General features: G+C 35.7%; 1 protein-coding gene across 2 annotated transcripts in view; it reads right to left on the bottom strand.

Moving 5' to 3' along the window:
* The window catches only part of ZFPM2 (zinc finger protein, FOG family member 2), a 307,976-nt gene that overhangs the window by 235,584 nt on the left and 49,304 nt on the right, over positions 1-23,088 (bottom strand). Inside the window, exon 2 of one of the 2 annotated variants that reach the window (XM_042036069.1) lies at positions 14,897-15,055. The exons of the other annotated variant lie outside the window; for it this stretch is intronic. Coding sequence (XP_041892003.1) covers positions 14,897-15,055 — 159 coding nt within the window. The remainder of the gene's footprint in view (positions 1-14,896; positions 15,056-23,088) is intronic. 2 annotated transcript variants of the gene reach the window in all.

Below are 23,088 nucleotides of genomic sequence, written 5' to 3'. Positions count from 1 at the left end.
TAAATTTTTAGAGATGACCATTTAATTTTTATTTGAAGAACTGCTTGTTGAAAGTGCAGTTATTTCAGGTAAAAAAATACACTAAGCTCCATGCAAAAATACTTTGAAATAACCACTATGAAAACTACACTGAGGATGAGGGGTTCAGGTATTAACACAAAACACTCTGGCCACAGTAATACATTAAGTGACATCTCTAAAGGCTTTTCCAGGTTGGGATTTTATGCATTTGTAGATTTTTTTTTTTTTTTTAATACTAACCTATCTAAGAAACTCAAGCATAGGAAGACACAAGAAGAACAGAAAGAAAAACTCAAATCTACACTATTAACTACTTCAAATAGGACTGATTATGGTTTAATTTTTTTTATCAAACTTGAAGGACACTTGTTCATAAATGGTCTACCACAAAAAAAGTGACAGCACTAGAAAAACAAATACTGTGTATTTTACAAACTGGAAAATCAGACCCTTTGTTGATTTAACAACAGGAGATCAAGAAAGAGCAAAAAGCACAGCAATTAAGCAGTAACTTGAAATTTTTTCCCCACTCATGATAACAAAAGCTTTAATTAGCAACATAGGTAAAGAAATGTGATTACAACAAACTATGCCAGATCCCCATACGTTATCACTGGAGCTATATTTATACCAGATAAGATTGTGACCTGGAGTTTTCAAGTACATGAATATATACAAACACTATAAAGTATTAATTTCATATGCACATGTAATGTCTTGTAATAATATATTCTTCCTTGCATTCATAAAACACATCTTCTCAAATATGAAGTACAAGAGCCTGATAAACTACTACTCACACAAACACAATACTATAATCACTCCAGAGTTTGATTACAAAACTACAGTTCAGTGTACTTGTGGTACTAAAAACATAGTCCAGAATATTCAGAGGCACTGGTAGTGTGTAAAATAAAACTTGAATACAACAAAAAAACCTAGTATAATTTTTGTGTTGACTGTAAAACTGTAGCCAGGCATTTGAAGTTCATATGGTTCAGTTCAATCTGAAGTTACCTTTCAGAAGAAAGTCCTAAATACTCATGTGCTGAAAAAGCTATCAAGTTTCTGCTAAGCAGTTTTAGCAATTATTTGTTTTTAAGCAACTAGCCTACTTTGGATTAACATTTCTATAGTTACTTTGTAGTAATCAGACCTCTGCTTTCTTTGGGTGGACTGAAGAACCTACTGGATAATTTTACCTTCATTTTTCTACATTCATAGCTACTTAAAGCAGCAAAAAATTGTCTTTCATTGGAGAGACACAAAGGAAATTTTTCTTAAGTTGAAACCTAGCAAGATCAACTCCAGTTTTCTCAAAAATGTTGGAAAGCATTTCACAACAAGGGCAATTCTTGTTTTCTAACTCAAGATGTATAACCAATGTAGAAAGTCCTTAGAATGTTCTTTGTATAGAATGCAAATGTTTTTCTTCCACTGTATATAATAGAGCTGTATGTACTAAATCAGAACAGTAACAGCAAAATTTAGAAATAGTAATTCTTCTAGACAGAGAAGAAGCACAGATAATTGGATAACTATCCAAAATATTATGCTTTTCCAGGTTATAATATATACCACCCTGGTGTTAGCCTGCAAATTTCAGCATTCTTCCAATCAGTGCAACTAACCAGAATATCAAACAAATTAAATTATTAGAATTAAAAGAGGACAAAGTTACGTGAAAAGATTGTGCTGAAAAGCAAAAGGACAGAGCAACAGCTAAGGTACACAAACTATAGTACACGGTAATTAAGTGTTTGGGAGATGAGGAAAGATCTGAAAATGTATGTTAGCAGATGACTTCACTTTCCATTAACTTCCTTTTTCAGTGTTCCATGAAGTATATTGTCATGTGCTTCTCATAGTCAAGTTTTCATGAATTGATGCATGTCTTGTGCAAATAGAGTAGATAAAATGTAGAATTTACATTAAGGAAAAATTTGCTTTGCATCTAGAAGTATTCCTAAGTATTTTCATTGATATTTTCTATTATTCCCAACTGCCAAGTGCATGCATTATACACCTGAAATACCACACTGATTTCTCCTGTTCCCCCACACTACTCCAATCTGCTTGTGAAACCAAAAAATGGTACATCACTGTCAATTTCTGAATCCACCAGGGAGTGAAGTCTATCCCAGGCTCAGCTGAGCATCAAGGTCAGACTGAAATAGGCAATCAAGACAATCCATTTGGTGCTGGAGACACTGCAACTTTAAAAAGCCAAAAGGAGGCTTAGCAGAAGAGCTGATAACAAAGCACATCTCTCAAGCTTTTTTCCTTTCTTTCCCCATATTAAAGCTATTTTAGCAGCTAACATTTGTTTAGCACAAAGGAGTTTATTTCCTTTCAGAATTTATTGTCTTTCCATTGTTTACTCTTTCTGTTCAGTCACTGACTACTTTTCAGTCTCAATAAGACTGGTTTTTTTATATTTATTTTAGAACTGATTACATTTTTCTTCAATTTACAGGTGTAGACATTTAACTGGATCCAGGACATTAATTGTTTCTTTCTTCAAGTCCAATCAAGTGCTTTTTGCCTATATATACTACCCATTTGCTACAAACTTGTTGATTCCTTTCTAATCCCATTATTTTGGGTTTTCTCACACTTTTTCTTTACTTTGCTGCTCAATTACATTTTGTATTTAAGTTAAAGCATAAGTAATTTTTTCCCAACAACACTGAAGAGTGATATAAAAGCAATGGTAAGTACTCTAAAATGAACCAAAACCTGCTTCTGTTTAGGCAGGTTTAGGCACTTGCTTCTTAGCAACTAAGCCTGGTAAGTGAATTCTGTCCTTTAAATGATCATTGCATGAAAAAATACTCTTATGAGTAAGCACATGTAATACCATAAACTATGTTCAGTCATGAAGCAAGTAAATCTAAGAGAATTTCCACTACTTCTCTATACTTGGTATTAAAGTTACACTTTTGGCAGAACTTATCACCTCTAACCCCAGATGCCTGAAAGTTAAACTAGTCCAGACTACTTACGTAGATGCTCCTATAGGCAGGGAAGAAAGAAACCTCCTGAGTGATTCATCCTATTCTAGGATGCCTGAGATATGAGACCCCTCTTGGTGTCTGAGAGAGCTGAAATGAATCATCTTCTTAAACATACAGCTTAGACTAGGAACCTATCTTTAGTCAGCTAAAGTTGGGTGAAACAAATCTCTGACTTATGCTGAAATGCTGAATACACAAAACACTGCTTAGCTAAGAGGAAAAAAGAAAGTCTTATTCAAACAACTTCAGTACGTAATGTGGATAGAATTTTCATCTTGACCTTATAATTTCTTACCAGCATTGACTGTTTCTGTTGTCTTCAAAAACAGTTCAAGCTTTTTTAATGTGGTTTAAATAGCCTAATGTTTATCCAATAGACAATTCACTGTAATTCAAGATGGTAAAGTTGGTCAGGAAATCTGAAGACTGTTAAAAGAGAAATATTACCAGAAATGTGAGAGAGAGAACTCCAACTTCTCTGACAACACTGACAAGTAGGAAAAGAGAGACTTGAATATTAACAAGTAATTTCACTTTAATCTTTTTAACAAATTAAAGACTTTCCAATTTGTACTTAATCAGCTTGTACCACAAGTAGTTGTGGTATTTTAAAGAAGCACATGGGTTAGCAGTTCTTCTCAACCCTGCTGTTTTAATCCATGTTGTTCCTATCAGTATTAGGCTCTTACAGAAAGTCTCGCACAATGTAACTATTGAACTTTCTTGACTAGGAATATTATAGCAGCTGTTAGGCACTCTATAATGTATTTTGCAATCAGCTAAATCAACAAAGTATTTTTAACAATGAACAGTTCAGAACCAACAGATCTACTTTCTTGTTCGCAACTGCTTATCATGGCATAGATATCATGTATGTTTACCAGGTGCTTCCTATAGTTAGGATACCTTCACAGAAGCCGCTCACAAAAGATAAGGTCATAAAAGAGATGAAAAACGTGCAAGCTTCATACACTCATGGTTTTATCATCAGACAAAATAGCTTTGGGTGAAGGAATGTACCAGTCACAAAAAGCACACAGTAGGTTCTATTAGAGAACATTAAAAGTCTGAAATTCAGTTTGTTTTCCCTCTTCCTGGCAGCATAAATGTAAACTTAAATTGTTAACATCCTCATACAGCTGTTCAGAGTAAAACATCACTTCTCAATTATAATAAATCAGTTTAGAAATAAATTGCTGCAAAGCCTGTAGCACTCTGTATTGCCAAAAGAGAAAACAGACTCAATGCAAAGACTTGGGGAGTCACTCACTGTAGACTTTCATTTGGCAAGGACATAACCTCATGTATGGTGACAGACCAGTGCGACTGACTGTGAAGGGGGAGCGGGCTCTCTCCTTTCTGCCACAGTCTACAGCAGCAGTAATTCTAGATCCAACCTAAGAAGGATTCTGAGACTATATGTATGATCTAGATGCCAGAGCTTCAGAAACTACAGATCAGCAATCAAAAATTGTCCTCTGTTATTCACTTTATCTCAATGCCTGCAACCAGTAACAGAGCTTACACGCACTGATAATCCTGCTCTTGAATCCTAAGAAACACATTGTAAACTGAGAATTGTTGCCAGGAACCTCTCTTCAGAAGCCATACTCAGTAACTTTGAAATAAACCATATACAACTTAAAATACAAATACTTAATTCATTCAGTGTAACTTGCCTTTTAGCAGCACACACTATTCTTAAAAAGACCAATGACATCTAACAGGCCTTAACTAACCTTCTTGTGGATTATCTCTTTTTAAAGTATTCTATGTATATATTTAACTATAATTGTAATGGCAATACAGGTTTCAGCAGATATAAAATATTATAGGTATAAAATAATGCAAAAAAAATTATACAAGATTTTGGAATGGTAATAGAACTGTGAGAATAGATATTAAATAATTTGGGAGGGATGTTTCCACACTGTCCTATTTGCCAAATGATGTGAGGACAAGATCAAAAACTACAGTGGGTACAGTGCCATGCAAATGGGTTTATTCTACAAACCTTGCAAGGGCAGAGAGACAGAGAGATAGAGGAAGAGATCTGGTGCTATCACTACCAGACTGTTATCAATTCATCTGATAAATATCAGAAATATATTCAGTGAAGCCCATAAAAATCAACTGAGACACCCTACTCTACAAACACAGAAAGTATGAGCAATCTCTGGCCCACAGATGATTGATTTGGTAACGTACCTGAAAGAAGCCAGCACTTGAACAAGTTAATCTACTGCATTTTATTTCAGATTATATTAATCATCTCAATACTTTGCTTCTTTGCAAGCAATTATTGTTTTCTGTCATGCTGATTAACAATCATAATTTCTCCTGGGATAAACCTCATTTGAAATAACTGCATGTTTCCATTTGCCCTAAGCACTCTTAGAATTATTTATCCAGCAAGTCTCAGAAACAAGGCATTGTCTTTTTCCCTAACTTTTAGGATCAGTCTGTGAATACTCAAGTGTTAGCGAGTGCCTACATATGTGCAAGCCGCTAGCTCTCCCAAAACAGTGGTATGAAACTGTTTTGGTTCCTATTAAAATCACCACTTTGTTTAATAAAATGACATCTTGACACATTACATTTCAGCACAGTGATCATGTTAAAAAGCAGTGTCAATTATTTCTAACTATTTCAGCTACAGCACTTTTCTCCTGGGATAAGACACTGCTGTGCAGCACATTCATCTAGACTGAGTCTGGCCTTCCTCTTTCTCTACATGTTTGATATGTTCTCATTATCGCCACTGTTTGCTTTTGAAGTCCCTTTCAAGACAAGGATCACTCATTCAAATGTATTGCCTGCAGAACAGTGAAAGTGTTCTCTAAATTGTATTCCTGACTTTCTTTTTAATAATGTGTTTTAAATATATATATGTATATACGTATATATGTATATCCTAATTTTTAGGGAACAACTCTAAACACCAGTGCTACAAACAAGCACCATGTACCAGCTACTCTAGAGCTTCTATTGATTAAAAAAAAAAAAAAGAAAAAAAGTCTTGCATCTTTTCAATCTTTCCCCATTAAAGCTTCAAATACAAGAACTCTATTAGACATACGCAAGTACTAGCCTGGGGTTCAAACCACATACCTCTAAGCACTTGATTAGAAAAGCAGCAGAAGCGCCATTTTAAAAGATATTTACATGCCACAAATAAAGACTGTTGCTTAATATAATTTTTAAAAATTATTTCAATGGAAATCAACAATCCATGAGATTCTAAACCAGCCTGCAGCAGAACAGAGAGATTACTTCAGAGAAATTCTAACAAGTTTCAAATTCTAAGTTTGAAGGCTCTTCTTCAAGTTCATATTTTAATTTAATTATATAACAATTCTGTTCCATCTCTACTGCAGAAATATTCCATCTCTTATAAAAATTCTTCATCCAACCAAGAACACCTCATTTAATACTTTACAGGTGAAATCATTATCATATACGAATCCAGTTTTTATGTGATTTCCACATGACTACATAATGAATAGCAATAGGTATCTGTTCCTATACAGTGAAATTTTAATTTACCTTGTTGAAAACAACTGGAGGTTCTTATTTGAAATAATCAACACTTCAGATGCTTCAATATCAAAAGCAGCCAACTCCCTATCACTACAGGCATGTTTCCACATACATGTTGTATTACACATGATTTCAAAAGCAGTCTAGGCTTCTGTGAGTCGAACCCAAGAAAAAGACTTAGCAGTCATAAATACATGCTTCTTTTTCTCTATCCAGCAGTAATATTTTTCTTACCAATATTTATCTAACGATGTCATAAATGTGGCATTTGCTTAATTTATTTTTACTGATCCTTTCAGAGTTAAATTACTGCAAATATACCCATATAGTACACAACCTGTGAGCAAGTCTGCTTTGTGGGCCTGGGTTGACAAGAATTTTTTCAGCCATGTCTTAGAACTCTTCCAAAGTATTCAGAATTTTTGTGTCAAGGACAAACATGCTAAACCACGACAACACCAAATCAGACAAAAAAGAGACAAAATGGACCTTCATTATAAATAAAATTAGAAACAGATGTACAGTACACATGAACTAAGAACATGTGATGAAACTGTCATTTGTGCATTTCATGTTTTAAAGAAGATTACCCTTATTAATTTGCAATCCATATTCTGTCAAATTTGATCTCAAATTTAAGTCAATTCAAGTTCAAGTTTTGTGACTTTCTAGAAAGAGGACATTACACTACTTGTTGTAACCAAATAATCCCTTCGTGAATTCTATCCCTTGCTGTGATAGAATTCAGAATTTCATTGTTCTTAAGAAAACCAAAATGTGCTGACTGAAAAGGCTGGAGTTGCTTAAACTTTAAGCTTAAACTGCTTAAAGTTGAGTAAGCTGTTTAAGTGTTTCTCTCACTTTTTAATTCTATACAGTTAAAATAATGTTTTCTATTTGGATCTTTGTATTTATTTCTTGAAACATAGCTTTCTAGTTTCTTTTTGAGATACAATTTTCTTCTTGATGACCAATTATTTAATGTCTAGAAGGGTTTGTGTGTTCAATTTAGGTCAAATTTTTATCCAACTAAAGTTGATGTCAATACCTACATAGGTTTCAGCTGGACTGAAAATATGGCATGACAGGTTTAAACATGGGTTAGCAGTAAATAAAGAGAAGTATAGAATAGACAATCTTGTACTTTTTCTTTTGGAAGCCTTTACATGCTCTCTAGTGAATGGTGAAGGAAAAAAAAAAGGTCACTCAAACCTTTTCAGATATCTCTTTTCCCTTCTAGTAAGAAAACAGGTGATCCTCTGAGCTCCAGTAGCAGGAAAGAATAAGAAATCATAACAGGTAAAGCACAAGGCAAATGCTGATATTCAGATGAAAAAGATCTTTCATCCTGCTGGGATCCAATCTAATTCTGACTTAGCATTGTTCAAAGGCTATTATCAGAGAAGCCCCTTTGTTTCTTTGTCTATATTCAACATCTGACAAAAACTACGGAACATTAGAATCATAGAATCATCAGGTTTGGAAGGGAACTTTAAGATCATCAGGTCCAACTGTTCACCCAGCACTGTCACTGTAACCCCTAAACCACATCACCCAGAGCCAGATCCAGACACCTCTTGAACACCTCCAGGGATGGTGACACCACCACCTCCCTGGGCAACCTATTCCAATGCCTGACCATGCTAATGCCTAACAGTGAAAAATGTTTTCCTAATATCTAATCTGAATCTCCCCTGCCTCAGCTTAAGGCCATTTTCTCTCATCCTCTCACTGCAGGCATGGCAGGAGAGACTGACCCCCACCTCACTACAACCTCCTGCAAGGTGGATGTAGAGACTGATGAGGTCCCCCAGCCTTGTCTTCTAAAGTCGTTTCAGACGAATATGATACAGATAAACATAAGGGAACCCTTACTCTGGGGAACATGAAAATCCAGCAGTGTCACAAACATGCACACAAGTCAATAGGAGGTAACTGTTGCATTTTTGGAGGGAGCAGTGCTGTGTGTTCTTATGCATATTCTAGTTATCCTAAAAGATGAAAATAGATACATGCCCTCTTCTGTCTCTGATTACCAAAAAGAATGAAAGTATCCTTCATTTAGTCAAAAAGCCTACCTAAATCAAATGTAATGAATTAAAATAAATATAAAGAATTTAAAGGAATATGAGCTCCAGCAGAAGTATTGCCAGGGAAAGATAATGTCAGGTGCAGGGAGGGGGGGTGTCTGGTGCCAAGCAAAGCCGAGGGCTGTGCAATCACCTCTATCAGTGCTCTATCAGTGTCTACACTCCAGCCAAATCCAGAGAAAACAAGGAGTCAAAGATTCAGGTCAATAAGCTTATAGGCGATTTGCACAAACAGCTCCTGCAGCAAGGTAAAAAACAAAGTCATATTGGCTTTTCTTTTTTATTCCTTCTCTTTGAACTCCTTGGTCCAAACACACCCTCGAAATGTCAGTGTTATATGCAAGAATTTAAAGAGCTGAGCTTCTTAATCCCGTTAAGAAATAAGAACAAAGTTGCCTGTAAAGATCTCCTTATTGAGCTCAAAGTGATTACGGTATAGCTGCCTTCTGCTGATCCTACTTCCACTTGCTACAGCAAAAGTGTAGAATGAAATCCATTACTGAAAAGGAAAAAAAAATTATTAAAAGGTTTCTGGTTAAAAAAATGGGGAAAAAATAAAGAAAAGTGAGCAAAATCTACTGTTTGATGTAGAAGCAGAAAAGAGCAAGCATATTGTTAGTCACTACATCTGTAACATGAAAGAAGTAGGGAATATGTACACAGATGCACACAGGCATACACACAGACACAAAGTCATACTCCAGAGGAAAAAGGGACACACAGAAATCATCTTCAGGGTGTTAAGAGTTTGGCTGGTACTATAGATGGCAGCATGATAGCTTTGCACATGAAGTACGAAGGGATAGATGAATACACTGACAAACTTAGCTTTGTATATGCTTTCTCATATGAGGAATCACACTGCAGCTGTTTCTCTGAATCTCAAGCCTGGCTGCACAATCAGGTCACATGATTTAACATAAAAAATTCCAGTCCCAAGCTGGTCTGGCAGGCTAGCAACAACACGAGTATATGTACACGAGCAGAAAACTTAGTTCAGGTTTGGAACTCATCCCTTCCTGCCCAAGCAGAATATGAGAACATAGAACCAGGTACACACTCAGTATGCAGGCCATATATTCCCTGAGTTCTCTTCTTGCTGACTTAGAACTGCATATGAGTTTCAGACTGCACTGGATTCCCCTCATTTCCCTCTTCCCCCACAAATAAAGGTAACCAATGTATCAGGAACTTGAACCACTCAACCAGCTACAGAGGTCGCTACAAGCATACACAGCAGTGTGTGCTATAGATCCTAAAATCATTGCATCCTGAAACAATCACTCTCCACCCCACCTCATGTATCCCTGCTATCACCCAATGTCACCAACTGAAGCAGAGTTAACACTGGGAAGCAGAAGCCATCTGCCTTCCCATCTCCCACCAGGAGTTTTAAGGCCACTGAATCTCCTTCCACTGAGGGCTGGTGCCAATGTTGCCTTGTGATGAAGTAACTATGGAAATCCTACAACATGAGGAGCAAGAGCAATAGGCATACTACAAGCAATGAACAGGAGAATTTGACATAACTGTCTTGGCAAGCAGCAAGCAGCAAGAAATAAACCTGCCTTCTTTCACTAATTATCAGATATGGACATTCCTTCATTTACCTCTTTCTTCTGGCAACAGTCCAACATTTTCTCCTTTGATTATACACCACCTCCATTTTCTTCTCTTGCCTCTTTCCTTCTGTGAACACAGCTACTTAACTATCTACTAATCTCAAGTGATCTCTCATATTGCTCAAGATAATTTTCCTTTGAAAGTTAAACCCTCATTTAACACTTCTGCTAGGAAGGAACTGTAATTTGCTTAGCCAGTTTCCACCACTATGAAGTCACCAAGGCTCCTGTTCTCCTTCCTGTTTATGGAGAGTAAAAGATGTCACCATATGAGCACAGCAAACTTTCCAAGTAACAGACAAGAACATTTTATTTTTCCTGAGGGTATCTAAGCAAGATGACAGTAGTCAGACACTCGAAAACCAACCATAAACTATCTCACCTCACAAATGAACTTGATTTAGAACTTTGGTTTTCATCCCATCACCTTCAACCTGGCCTTTGTACTGTTCTGATGTTTTTCCCCTTCTATCTGCCCTTCTGCAATTACTAGCCCTATCACGCCTCCAGCTCATTTCTTCACATCTCTGTTAGCATTACCTTTTTTTCTTATTCCAACCTACAGTAGACAAAATTTAATCTTTATGTTGTATCTCCTAGCTTCCAAATCTAGCCTATCCCTGTTCTACATGGGAGACAGGCTACTTTCTCCTTATTTAGATTGCTGGAATACTGACATTTCAGTAATGAATTTTCTATATCTGTATTTAATCTGAACTAATCTTAATCTGATACAGACTCTGATTCCAGATACCCACTATCTGGACATTAAAAAAAAAACCATATTCATCAAGGGAGATTCCAGGCTAATACAAGCTTTGTGTGGACAGCATCATCAGATACCCTCTTTATTGGCAATACATCAATTTGTAGTAACTAAACATAAACAGCAATTTTCAAAGCCTGTTTTCAAACTGACAAGATGTAATGAACTATCATCAAGGCTACCTTCTACAAAGTTGTTTGTTTCTACTTCAAAGATAGAGATCAGTGCAGCTTTGTAGTAGAACACCACTGTCCTGTTTCCAAAATACTCCCTTTCTCCTAATCCCACTGTCAAAAACTGCAAACAAATCAAACTTAGTTACCATCTATAATGAAGCTCTTCATCCAAAAGGTTAAAAAATAAGAGTTGTAAGCTTAAAGCAATCCTGACAAATAGCAGGTTGGTAATTTCCACTTCAGCTTGAATATTTACATGCTTAAACTGTTGTACACTTCCTCACATTTGAGAGTAAATGAAGATCACATAGGAATAAACATTCAAATGCAGCAAAGTTAATTTTGTGGTATTGCAGAATTGTGGGAGAAGAGGAATTTTCTGAATTCCTTGTCATAAAAGCCATTAACTAGCAAAAGGAGAAGGGAAAAGTAATAGCAGAAAGTCAAAATTTTGAAAACTGAGAAGTTGTAAAATGACATGTAGCTCAATCAATGTGATTAATTTGCTTCACTCTTTGCAGAGGCTTTCGCCTTCACCTTCTAATTCTGGCAACTATTCTGCTGAATCTATCTCACAAACCCAAATTAATAAGGTGGGAATGACAAGTATGGCTTTATAAAGGTTCCTGTTTGCAATTTAGACAGTTAGGGACTGCTCTCTGCTTATAATACCATTAGGCACAGTCTGACAGGAAAATCTCTTCAGTCAAAAAACCAAAGTTACCAAGTTGTGAACCTGTAAGTCCTCTATTCTCATTCCTCAGAATGAATTGTGACTTCAGTAAATTTTTGCCTTTGGTACCTAGTTTGGATAGTAAAAAGCCTCTGGTTTTAGGTGGTACTTGAATTTACAGAGCTGGGTAAGTATAAAAAACATACCATGGATGAAGCCTCACAAACACCTCCACCCCAACAGCTGTGCCACTTGTTCCCCATGCCTCTTGATTCTTGCAGGAAGCCCCGCTACTCATTTGTCCTCTTGTTCTGGGTCAGCTGGGAAGAAGCCCCAGGGGAGGGAAATAGGGAGACAGGACAGATAAAATTTATATCCAAGCAAACACCTTTACTTTCTAGAACCTTTAATGGTCCATGCTAGCAAGGGCAGAATTCAGAGATAGCATAATGGATTCCCATGTCAGCTCCAATATATTTCTGGGAAAAGAAAACCTGTTGCATGAGAAAACACAGATCTACACTGATTTTTTCCTTATTTGAAAATACTTGTCATTTACAGGCTGCCAATACTATCAAAGAGCAGAAAACAAATCAAAACTCAGGCCCCAAAAGCAGAAATTAGACTGCATTTATTTGTTCTCTAACCTATTTGGTACACAACTCATTTTCAAGCTTTTTCATTTTCTTAATGAATTTTCATTCATGATGCTAAAAAATATTTCTAGGAAAAAAAAAGTAGCTTATTTCTCATACCATCTTTTAGTTTCAATGCTGAAACACTACAAAGAAGAACAGAAGGCCACAAATTCTTAACAGATTAATGAAAAAACCCAATGAGAATTAGTCTCATTTTTAGTATTTACTATATAATAGAGTCACAAACCCTTTCACTAAGAAAAGGACACAAAAGAAATTTATTTGCTTTCCAGATTAGTTTTGTCTTCTTAGGGTTTATCTTCAGAAAAACATAGGCAGCCTCATGCTAATGACACTTAAGATGTGACCCTGAAGAAGTAGGACATTCCACAGAAGTTGAGACATTAATAAAAACCCAGCACATTTCTAGTCTCCCATTCCATCCGTTTCCAGGGATATTCCCAATTTGCTTCAAAGTGGGACTTTTTGTCACACTGCCTCAGCTGGAGGTAGATTAGAAATTTTATGTGCCCCTTGATCCTTAGAAATCTTCTTTTCAACTTTTCTTCTGCAGCAGTTGCACTGGAGAGACTTAAGATTCTTTTATAACTACAACACACTTATGAACTGCTGGGAAGTCAGAAGGTATTTAGCCTGAAGAATCAGCAGATGTTCTTAATAAAACATATAATCAACATAATCAAGATTCAGATTCCCATTTGATGCCTGATCTTCTTTAATACAATGGCCTGGATTCACTGCTTTCCCTGAAAGATTTTTGTTTAAAGGGAAGATCCAAGATAAATTGAAATTCAATGTGAATTTGCAATATTGATTACTATTTAAAAAAAAAAAATTAAATTTTTTTTCTTGGTTTCACCCAAAACCATAGTATTTTCCACTGGTAGGCCCTGGAAATGCAGTAAGAAATACAGAGAGGTAACTAAATCAAACTGATATGATATGAACTAATAGTGGGACATAATATTCCACTGCTGACAGGAGGAATTCAAGAGATGCCAGTATAACAATTATGCACACAGTGGTTTAAATATTTATTTAGTACTGCCAATAGCAGAATAGCAGGAGGAGTACATTTTACCACCTAAGGAAAATGGTGTCTTTCTGAAAGGCATGTGAACACAAAGTAATTGTAGTAGGTGTTCACGTCGCAGTTATAATAGTACTAAATTCTTTCTGTTGGTAAAGAACCTATTCATAATCTGGTTTCTCCTCACCGTAAGATTTCTAGCAGCTGAACTCCAAACTATCAATTAAACTCTTTTGATCTCTTAGGGTGGCTTACTAAGTATCAAGAACCTGTAACGCAAAAGTAAATTATTTTGTAAAAAGTATTCAAGCTCCATAGAGGACATGTAGAAAATACACTGCAATGCCTTTGCCACTGATGACTGAAGACTCTCTAGGAAGGACCAATATTCTGCAGTCAGAACACTTGACTCGTCAAACCGATTTATTTGACTTTGTCCAAGAGAGATGAAAATAATACAAAACCAGCAACATACCAAGTTATCATATGAAAAAATGGTAACTTATTTATATGTCAGTATCTGGGAAAGAACAGAAAGACAGAGAAACCATCAACATCCAAATGCCCGAGGGATTCGTGGACTAACAGAAGAACACCACCACAACAACTTCAGCTATTTGATAGGCATCCTTACCTCCAGAAGACAAACAATAGAGCAATCAAGTGGATATCTGGCAGGAAGAAGGTTAATTCAATGTTCTAAGTAACGATAGTGTGTTTTTCTGTCAGCTGATTGGGAAGCAGCACAACCTTGCAGACTGGAATGGTAAGAATGAATTGCTGTGTCTTATGCTAAAGTACCTCAATCTTCAATAATTTGCAAGTAACAAGTGCACCAAAAAGGTATCTGCAACTACAAAAGTTATCCTTTCACAAATCACTAGTTTTCTACCATGCATAATAAATTCTATAATAAGCTCTGTTTTAATCCTAGAATCTACAGACACAATCTGTTTTCCTAGCAATGTTTCCTAGGCAGAGAAGCAATGAACAGACATGCTGCATTGCTAGCTTCAGATCTGATAATAATTGACTTCTGGGGTCTGTTCTTTACAGTTAAATATGTAGAAAATAACACTTGGAGGAAAACATTAAGGCAAGATGACTCCTGTCCCTGAAAAGTGTCTTTCAACATACTCAAATATTTATCCCTTACCAGACTTAACTTCACAAATGACTCCTTTTCCTGTTTTTAAGGTAATAATAATAGGGCTTTTTGTACATTTTAAACCAAAAAATCTCTTTGACCAGCTGGACACAGTTTGGCCAGTATTCTCTCAAGAGGCTGGCTACAATGATTACCTTTATTACAAAAGTATTCCACTTCTTCACAGCTCAGATTTTCAGGCTCAAACTCTGCAGAAAAGCTTTCCTCCAATGGAAAGTCTTCTTTTGAGATAGTATCATTTTCCTCAGACAGGCACTCTTCTTCTTCATCCTCAGTAGCATCTTCAAGGGGCCCTTAAAAAAGAATCAGGAACACTGTGGCAAAACGATCTAACAGGACAATGTGAAATAAAACCTCAGTGAACTTTTAACTGGCCTTCTTTGGCTAGTTTTTCCATTCACAGCTGTGTACAGCATTTATTAGAATTGGAAAAATAACATTTTATGGAAATTTAAATTGAAAGTGACTTTTCCTGATGACTTCAGGATAAGCAAAGTGTCATTAATAATATGTATTAATAATACTCACACATGGAGGTTTTTCATTATTCATTGGGCTCTACTATTAAACACAGACAGTTTTAACAGTGGAAATCAAAGCTGTATTTGTAAAACAACATAAACAGTGAAGAGCCTTGTTTGTTAGTGATTGTTTTTGATGCTGAATTACAGTACTTAAAATGTTCTTTTACAAGCTTTGTTAATCAAATTAAAAGTACTGACAACAGTGAAACACTACAAAGGTTTTGACAGCACAAACTTCAGCTTATTCTGCTATTTTGCTTCAACCAGCCCCTGGTATCTATGATCATTCATGCCAGACTCCTTAACAGATTCCCAGCCCATGGACAGGGGTCAAGAGACTATTTGTTCATTTCACAGAGGCCAAACGAATATCCTGGTAAACTACCAGCCCAGGGCTCCTAAAAAATAAACTAGTTACAGAAACAGGGCATGAGTTTGAAGTGGTAGTCTGAGGTCTTTGACTTTTCTTCTAGTTACCTAGAGATACTACTGCTACAGATCCTCTCGAAGAGACAGCACCAGACAGATTATAACACAGCACCAAAGTCATCAATTAGAATATACTCAAAAATTAAAATCTTTGTCATATACACACACTTCAAAAACTTTGGTTAATAGTAACTATTTGCTAAAGACATCTCTTGTGCAGGATGTAGAATTTTACCCTAGATTTAAATAGAGATTTGAAATAACTGAACATATTTTAATTTAACGAAGATTTTATTAAATGTCAGTATGTTTCAAAATCCATCTTAAGACTGGATTTCAAAAGAGGGATTTCATTATACATGGTTGAGGCTGGAAAAAAATTATGTATTTCACTCTCCAATGAAAGCACAGCCTCATTTATAATTGACTGAGTATTTCTTCTTCAAAATGAAAGCGAGCTAGCTAATGAAAAAAAATGTGATTTGTATTTATATGATAGTTTTATGGTATTAAATACACTATTCCTATATAATCTATCATGCTAAGATACAATACATAAATGATTCTGTTGTGTTCAATGAAAAGGAAGGAATAAATTTTTAAAGAAATCAAATATTGACTACACTCTAATTTTATGTAATTTATTACAAACCAGTGGCTACCTACATTTATTAAAACAGCAAAATTCACTTTAGGCTAGGTTGTGTAATTCTTGCTTCAGAGGAATATGATGGTTACTTTTTATTGAAATTGATTGAGATTCCCAGCTGGGATTCCATAAATTAATATAGCTTACTATCTTTCATGGAAATATGACTCTCTGTGCCAGCTGAGAATCTGACCAAATGAACCCACTTTTGTAGACACATGCTCGCCAACAGTAGCTGTCATTCAACAATATAGCTCCTAAAATAAGGGGCTATTATTATGGCTGAAGAAATAAAGATTCTCACTATCAAAGTATCCATTACTGTTAATTGCACCTTCCAGCCATGCCGGGAAAAAATCCAGCAACTGCATATGCACAGGGAATGAAGAGTGGCTATGGCACTGTACGGAACAGAGAACAAAGCACGAGCACCCGCTGGAACAGTGCGCTGCAGCTGAACATGGGCACTCCAGGCACCTTACGCGTGTCCAGGTTCAGGAAATGAAAGCACAAGGGGTTCTGCACAAATTATCTGAAATACTGTTCAAATTTCATTTTATTATTAATACGTGACATTTGTCTGGTGTGGGCCATTTACTAGTGTGCACTCCTAGTAACACCTGGATAAATAAACTCAGAAAAAAATATGCTATTTTAGGGAAATACAAGTTTTTGCCACATATAAAAATGTATTAACACCATATTTTGCATCATTTCAGGAGCAGCTATAAGCCTAATAAATTTTCCAAGTATCTTAAATCTGAGGAAAAAATTTAAACTTCAGCCAACATTTTCAGTGAAAGTCAATTTCCTGCTCTTTTTTATTGACTTTTACAATGCGTCTTACAAAATACAGCAAAAGCAATTTACCTGAAAGTAATCCAACTGGCATGTATACATGACATTTAGGTCTGTTTCTAGATGTTAAACCAGTTTGTTTGATCAGGTCACCAATACATAATCAGCAAGCTAATCATCACTGTATGTTAATTAGGAAAGGAAAAGAAATGCAGTTGCTATGCTTTCATTTGCAGCAGTCATGGAAACACACCTTATAATTTCCATTGACACTCTTCCCAAGAAAGGAGAAGAAATACCACGTACACACCAGCTCCACAGCGCTTGTTCAAACCCCTGTCATTTTTTCAGCCATGACTTTATTTTTTAAATCAATCTTAGACTAAAAAAAATACTGACTAATGTCACCATAGATACATCCTATGTAGGAACAGGTATGTAACATTTCCTAAAGTTACATGTCCCAGCATTTGCAAACTTAAATGTAAATGTTGTCACATCCCAAGGAGATCAGAGGTGTGCATGCATTTACACAAGCCTTTTGCCTTGCACGTGCCACCCACGTACAAAACTCAGAGAACTTCATGGAGGCACGTACGGGCAGACAGCAGAGCTTTACCTAATGGGGGCTGGAATCAGAGCGTGCACCCCAAACACCAGCAATGACTATTGCTGAAATTGGAGGATCCATGCATAAATATTTTTCCAGGTTTCAGGCAGCTGCTGCCTTGTCTAATTCACCCATCTACAACTAGACCTTTGGGACAAATTCTGTCTTATGCATGTTGAGCTGTCTTTCATTTTTTAAATTTCAAAATACATTAAGCTCATGCCCAGAGCTGGTATTTTATAACTGATAACTTTAACTAAAGAGTAAGGCACTGTTCAACATGAGTAAGACCAACTCCCAAGAATAAGACCAAAATTAAGTATTTCTGAGTTGCTAGTTTCATGGGAACTCAAAATCAATGATTTCTGTGGCCATTTTTAATTATCACTCAAACGTACAGTGGGTTAAAGAAAACACTAAAATCCAAAGCCATTACTAGGAATAGAATAAATTCTCTATTCTTGACTACTTCATCTAATTGTACATAAACAGACAATAAATAAAAACACATTTTCAGAATCTCACAATAAGGAGTATATGGAATTACATATTCTTGACAAATGCAAAAACATTAACTATGCAGGCTTATGTTTGCCTGATTTGGTCATGAGCTACCAAAAACCTCTAGCTGGTACCAGTAAATTACATCAACTAGAGAACTAAGAATTTATCTGGTTCAAAGACTTACAGGTCTATAACATTGACTAGCTCTTTTATCTAGGGAACAACCTGGACAAAAGCTACTGCAACTTCTTCCCTGATTTAAAATACTGAGTCATGTAGACAAAAAGAAATGCATTTAAAAACAATAGTTTCTTTCAACTGTTTTCTGTGATAGTGGTTTTTTTTTCCCCCCAGTTGTTATTATATTGATATATTACCTTCAATAGTCCAAATACAGGTTAATCAGTTACTTTAGTACCATGCTTTACCTTCTGCATTTCTTTTAAATTTTTGATTTAATTTAATAGTACTACTCCCATTACTTAAACTAATCATGTTGTTAAGTACTTGTGGCACAACATGTACTATGTCTACTTTTATTTCAGCTGGACCAGGGTTAAGGTCCCACCCTGTTCTGCTGAAAAATCTTTTTCAGTAACTGCTGATTAAGTGTGACTTTACAACCAATAGTCATAATGACAGAGCAATCAAAATCCAAAAATTTCTACTACTGAAATTCATCTGTGTGTCACAGTGATCTGATAATAAACAGCTCTGAGACATGATTAGACTCTTTAATAATTAATGCAGTAAAATTTCAAACTTAAGCAGTTTAAGAATTTAGGTGAATAGTTAATTCCAGAGATAGTCTAGATGTTTGTCTTCTCATTTCAGCAATTCTTTTCCTATTAGCAGTTTGTAAAAGAATGTGATGCAATATAAGGAGAGGTGTTTCTGAAATGCTTCAGATTAGCTAGATACATGATAAATAGTTAAGAATTCCCAATCGCACTAGGTAAAACCTCAATTTCTAATCTTAAATGGGGGTACTTTAATCTGAGGCAAATTAAGTCTCTATTAACTCATGGATTTTGCATGAAGTCCTGAAAAAACCTTTCTCCTTTATAAAACAAGCAAATAATCGTGTTGTACACAACAAAAGAGGGGTTGAGTAGTTTAGTTACTCACCTGGTACTTGCTCCAATTCATAAATATTTATTGATATGAATACAAATCTCAACTCTTTTTGCAAATAGCACAGATAAACAAGACACAGTAGAAAACAGTACAACTAGTGACAGCAACGAAGTAGTCAATGTAGTAGAAATCTGTATGGCATAGTGGACACAGTAGTCCACTCTGAGAAACCACCACATATAATTTGATACAAATAACAGTATCTACTGAGCAGAGGCTGACGAGTGAGCTGCATGTGCCTTCATGGAGAAAATTACTTCTGATTGAGGCTACTTGCCAGCACAGTGTGGGGAAATCTGAGCTGTGCTCCCTAATTTGTACCAGATTTACAGACGCTCAAGGACCTATTTTTTAGCACTAATAAAATTTTTAGCTAAATAAATAAATATGCCTAAAATATCATATACTGCAATGTAAATGCATACATATAGATGCAAGCACACAAAGATAGCTAGCTAAGTGGCAATCACTACATAGTGAGTAAGAGATGCTACCTCAGCACTTAAAAGGACAGGCCACGTTTAACAAAACAAAACAAAACCAGCACTGTAAGAATTTTAACAGCACATAAGAGTGTGAGAATGAACCATCAGAAAAGGATTTACACTCACTTAACAAAAGACACTTTTGCTACAATAAACACTCCTCTTAACACAAATTTGAGCATTGAACCCCTTGAGCACATTAGTCCTGATCCATCAATGCTTGACTCCAGTTTTATGGTACTATAACTGTAATGAAATAATTGAAATTCAATAACGTTAAACTGGCTAAGTTCTGTAATAATTTCTCATAGTCAAATTCATCAGACTTCGCCCTAATGAAACCACTTAAATGCAAGCTCAAATTAAGCACATGCTTATATGCTTTCCCATGCAGTGTTTTGCACTTAAAATGCATGTATCCTATAGTAGAAAAGTATCATTGAAATAATTAACTCATGAAAATGTGAAGTGGTTAGCTTCCTTCTCACTTACCAGTACTCTCCTACTTTCCCAGAGCGGCAACATAAATCAGTGCTCTTAACAAATTAAGAATGCTTCAGAAAGCCTACAATACTTGACAGTGAGTGGCTGGGGAGAGGTTAATGAGTATAATTAGTACTAGCAGCATTAAATAGTAACAACTCCAATAAATCAGAAGCCAGAAATTGACTGGATCAACATCAGACACCTTGCATGTTCTGTGGGATCTATTCAGGATTTCCTAGGAAAACATGCTGCCACATGCCCATTATCCTTAGCTTATGGTAAGACCTAGGTATGTGATGCTCTCTGATTGCAGAGGGAAAAACTTCAGAAAAATCAATCCATTTTTCTCCTGTTTGAACATGAACATTTCCTCCTATGTAGAAACAATTACATAAGAAAAGCAGCAGGCAAACACGTCATATTAATTTCACATTGTAGGGAACTTTTTTCCTAAAAATTCAGTCAGGAATACTAAAAATGAAAAAGAGGTTTCAATTTATTTCATTTCAAATATGGCAATGGGAGTGAAGACACCATATGATAATTCAGAGTTCTCTTCCTCTTGTGCAGTTTTCCATACAGGACTTCCTTAGAGGTTTCTCTGGCTTCTTCAGCCCATTCAGTTTATTGGTTATTTATCTTAACTAAGTTATTTCTGTTATTTCTATTACATTTTCAGCTATACTTGAGATGCAGCACTGCCTGTGCACATTGAACCTCCCCAGTCTGTTTAGCAAATTGGCTGAACTTCAGAAGTTCTGTCCAGATTGGAAGATTGCTCCAAGTTTTAAGGAATTCCTTACGTCTTCATTGGGGCATCCAAGCAGAATGAACCATTCCTCCCTTTCAAACTGGGAGAAACTTTATGACCATGATTCAGTGACAAACTTAATAGAGAGAAAGAAAAAGAAATGCTCTTTGGCCACTATAAATCTACACCAACCTGATGTAATTCAGCTTAACAGCAAGAAAAAGGTACAAAAATATATTTCCATAGGAAAAAAAAGTGATTTTTAAACACGTAAGTTCTTCCTGCAGCCATTCACTTTTAACATAAGTTGCATCAGGGAATCTGGTAGGAAGGAAACATTTTTATTAATTTTCCCCTTATCTTTAAGAAGAATGCTGATTTTTTTTTTTTTCATTTACGTTCCTTGCCTGCAGGTAGCAGACCAAGAAAATCATATAGCAGAATTTTTTCCTTTTGATTAATTTCTTTCCATGTGTTATGTTATTTCTTATATATAATTGATTTCAGGTTTTGCTTGTAGCTGTACATCTTTTTATATCTGTACCTACTGCCTTCCTTCAATCAAGAAAGTTGAAGGAAATTACCTGAATTTTGTTAAGTTTATTAAAAACGGAGCTCTGTGAATATTTAAATTGAGTTTTGAAATGGTAATATAAGAAAGATATTAGAGAATTTTAATAGTCGGTTCAATTTGACCCACAGACTATTGTAGAAAGGGTCAAATTTTATTCAAATTATTTCTTTACCAAAAAAAAAAAAAAATGAACCCTTTGATTTTATTGAAGTAGATTAATATTCTTCACTGCTAGGTCTTTTGGTGCACTTCGTGCACCAAAAGTGCACTTCATGCACTTCGGTGCATGACAGCATTAACTGTGCTTGTATATGAACTTTTCAAAGACCTTTAAATGTTCCAGTAATTTGGAACTTCACTTTCATTTATCCTCTTGTCTTCTTTTCTCTTACCATTATCCAAGAGGCCACAACAAAATTGACAGTGCCCATGGTCAGTTTGCTCTTAGATCCAAGGCCAGAATATTTTCAATCAATAAAAGTGAAATTATGAAACAGGAACCATTGAAAATATGCTTAGGAAGACATTAATTTCAAAAAATAGCATGGAAGTGTGCACAGAACATGAACTGCAAGACCTTTGCAGTTAAATACCAGACCTCAGTTTTCAAGTAGGGCTAATGCCAAAATACATGTCTTAATTCTACCTACACTTGTAACAGCTGCACAGCAGATGCTCCCCAGCAGATGCTCTTCTGTGTATTTCTGGTGATACAAGAGGAGAAAGAGGAGAACAGAGGTGACAAGATGAGTATTCTGACTCAGCACCCTACTAAAATCACAGCAGCAACACAGAACTACCACAGCACCAGAGTGCACCAATTTCTAATCTTCCTGAAGGGAATTTTTAGCTAATGCCTACAAAGCGAGCAGCACAGTGGACATAAAGCTCTCAGAGATGCATTTGTGATCCTTTTAGATAACTTTTCATGTTAGGAATAATTTTACAATGGTAGTTTATCAGTGGTTTTCTTAAATTTAATAGAGTATAAATAAGGAAGATTTCTTACACAGAAATATTGTCCCTGAAGCATTTTACCCTGAATAATGATCTATTTTGCAGTTTTTAAACCCATCATTTATTTCTGTATGATTCCTATCTGCTAAATTTTACAAAACAATGTTTGAAACTACTAGCAATCTGATTCAAAAATACCGGCAATCTAATTTGCCCCATGATACACGGCTCCTTTTGATGAAAATATTATCCAGTTCTAGTGTATTGTTTTAGCTAGAAAAGTATGATGATAATGTTTAAACCTACAGGCTTAAAATAAAACAGGAAAAGAAAGCACCACTTGTGTAAGAAGATGGCTTGTTAATTCTGTGTCCTTCCCTAAAATTATACGTAAAAAGAAAAAACGGTAAAGTTATAACTTT

This window comes from Corvus kubaryi, unplaced genomic scaffold (genome assembly GCF_017639235.1).
Source record: "Corvus kubaryi isolate FWS band 111438036 unplaced genomic scaffold, C.kubaryi_AGA036_p1.0 37385, whole genome shotgun sequence".
Lineage (NCBI taxonomy): Eukaryota > Metazoa > Chordata > Aves > Passeriformes > Corvidae > Corvus > Corvus kubaryi.
The sequence above is the reverse complement of the archived record's forward strand: the minus strand, read 5'-3'. Positions and strand labels throughout refer to the sequence as shown.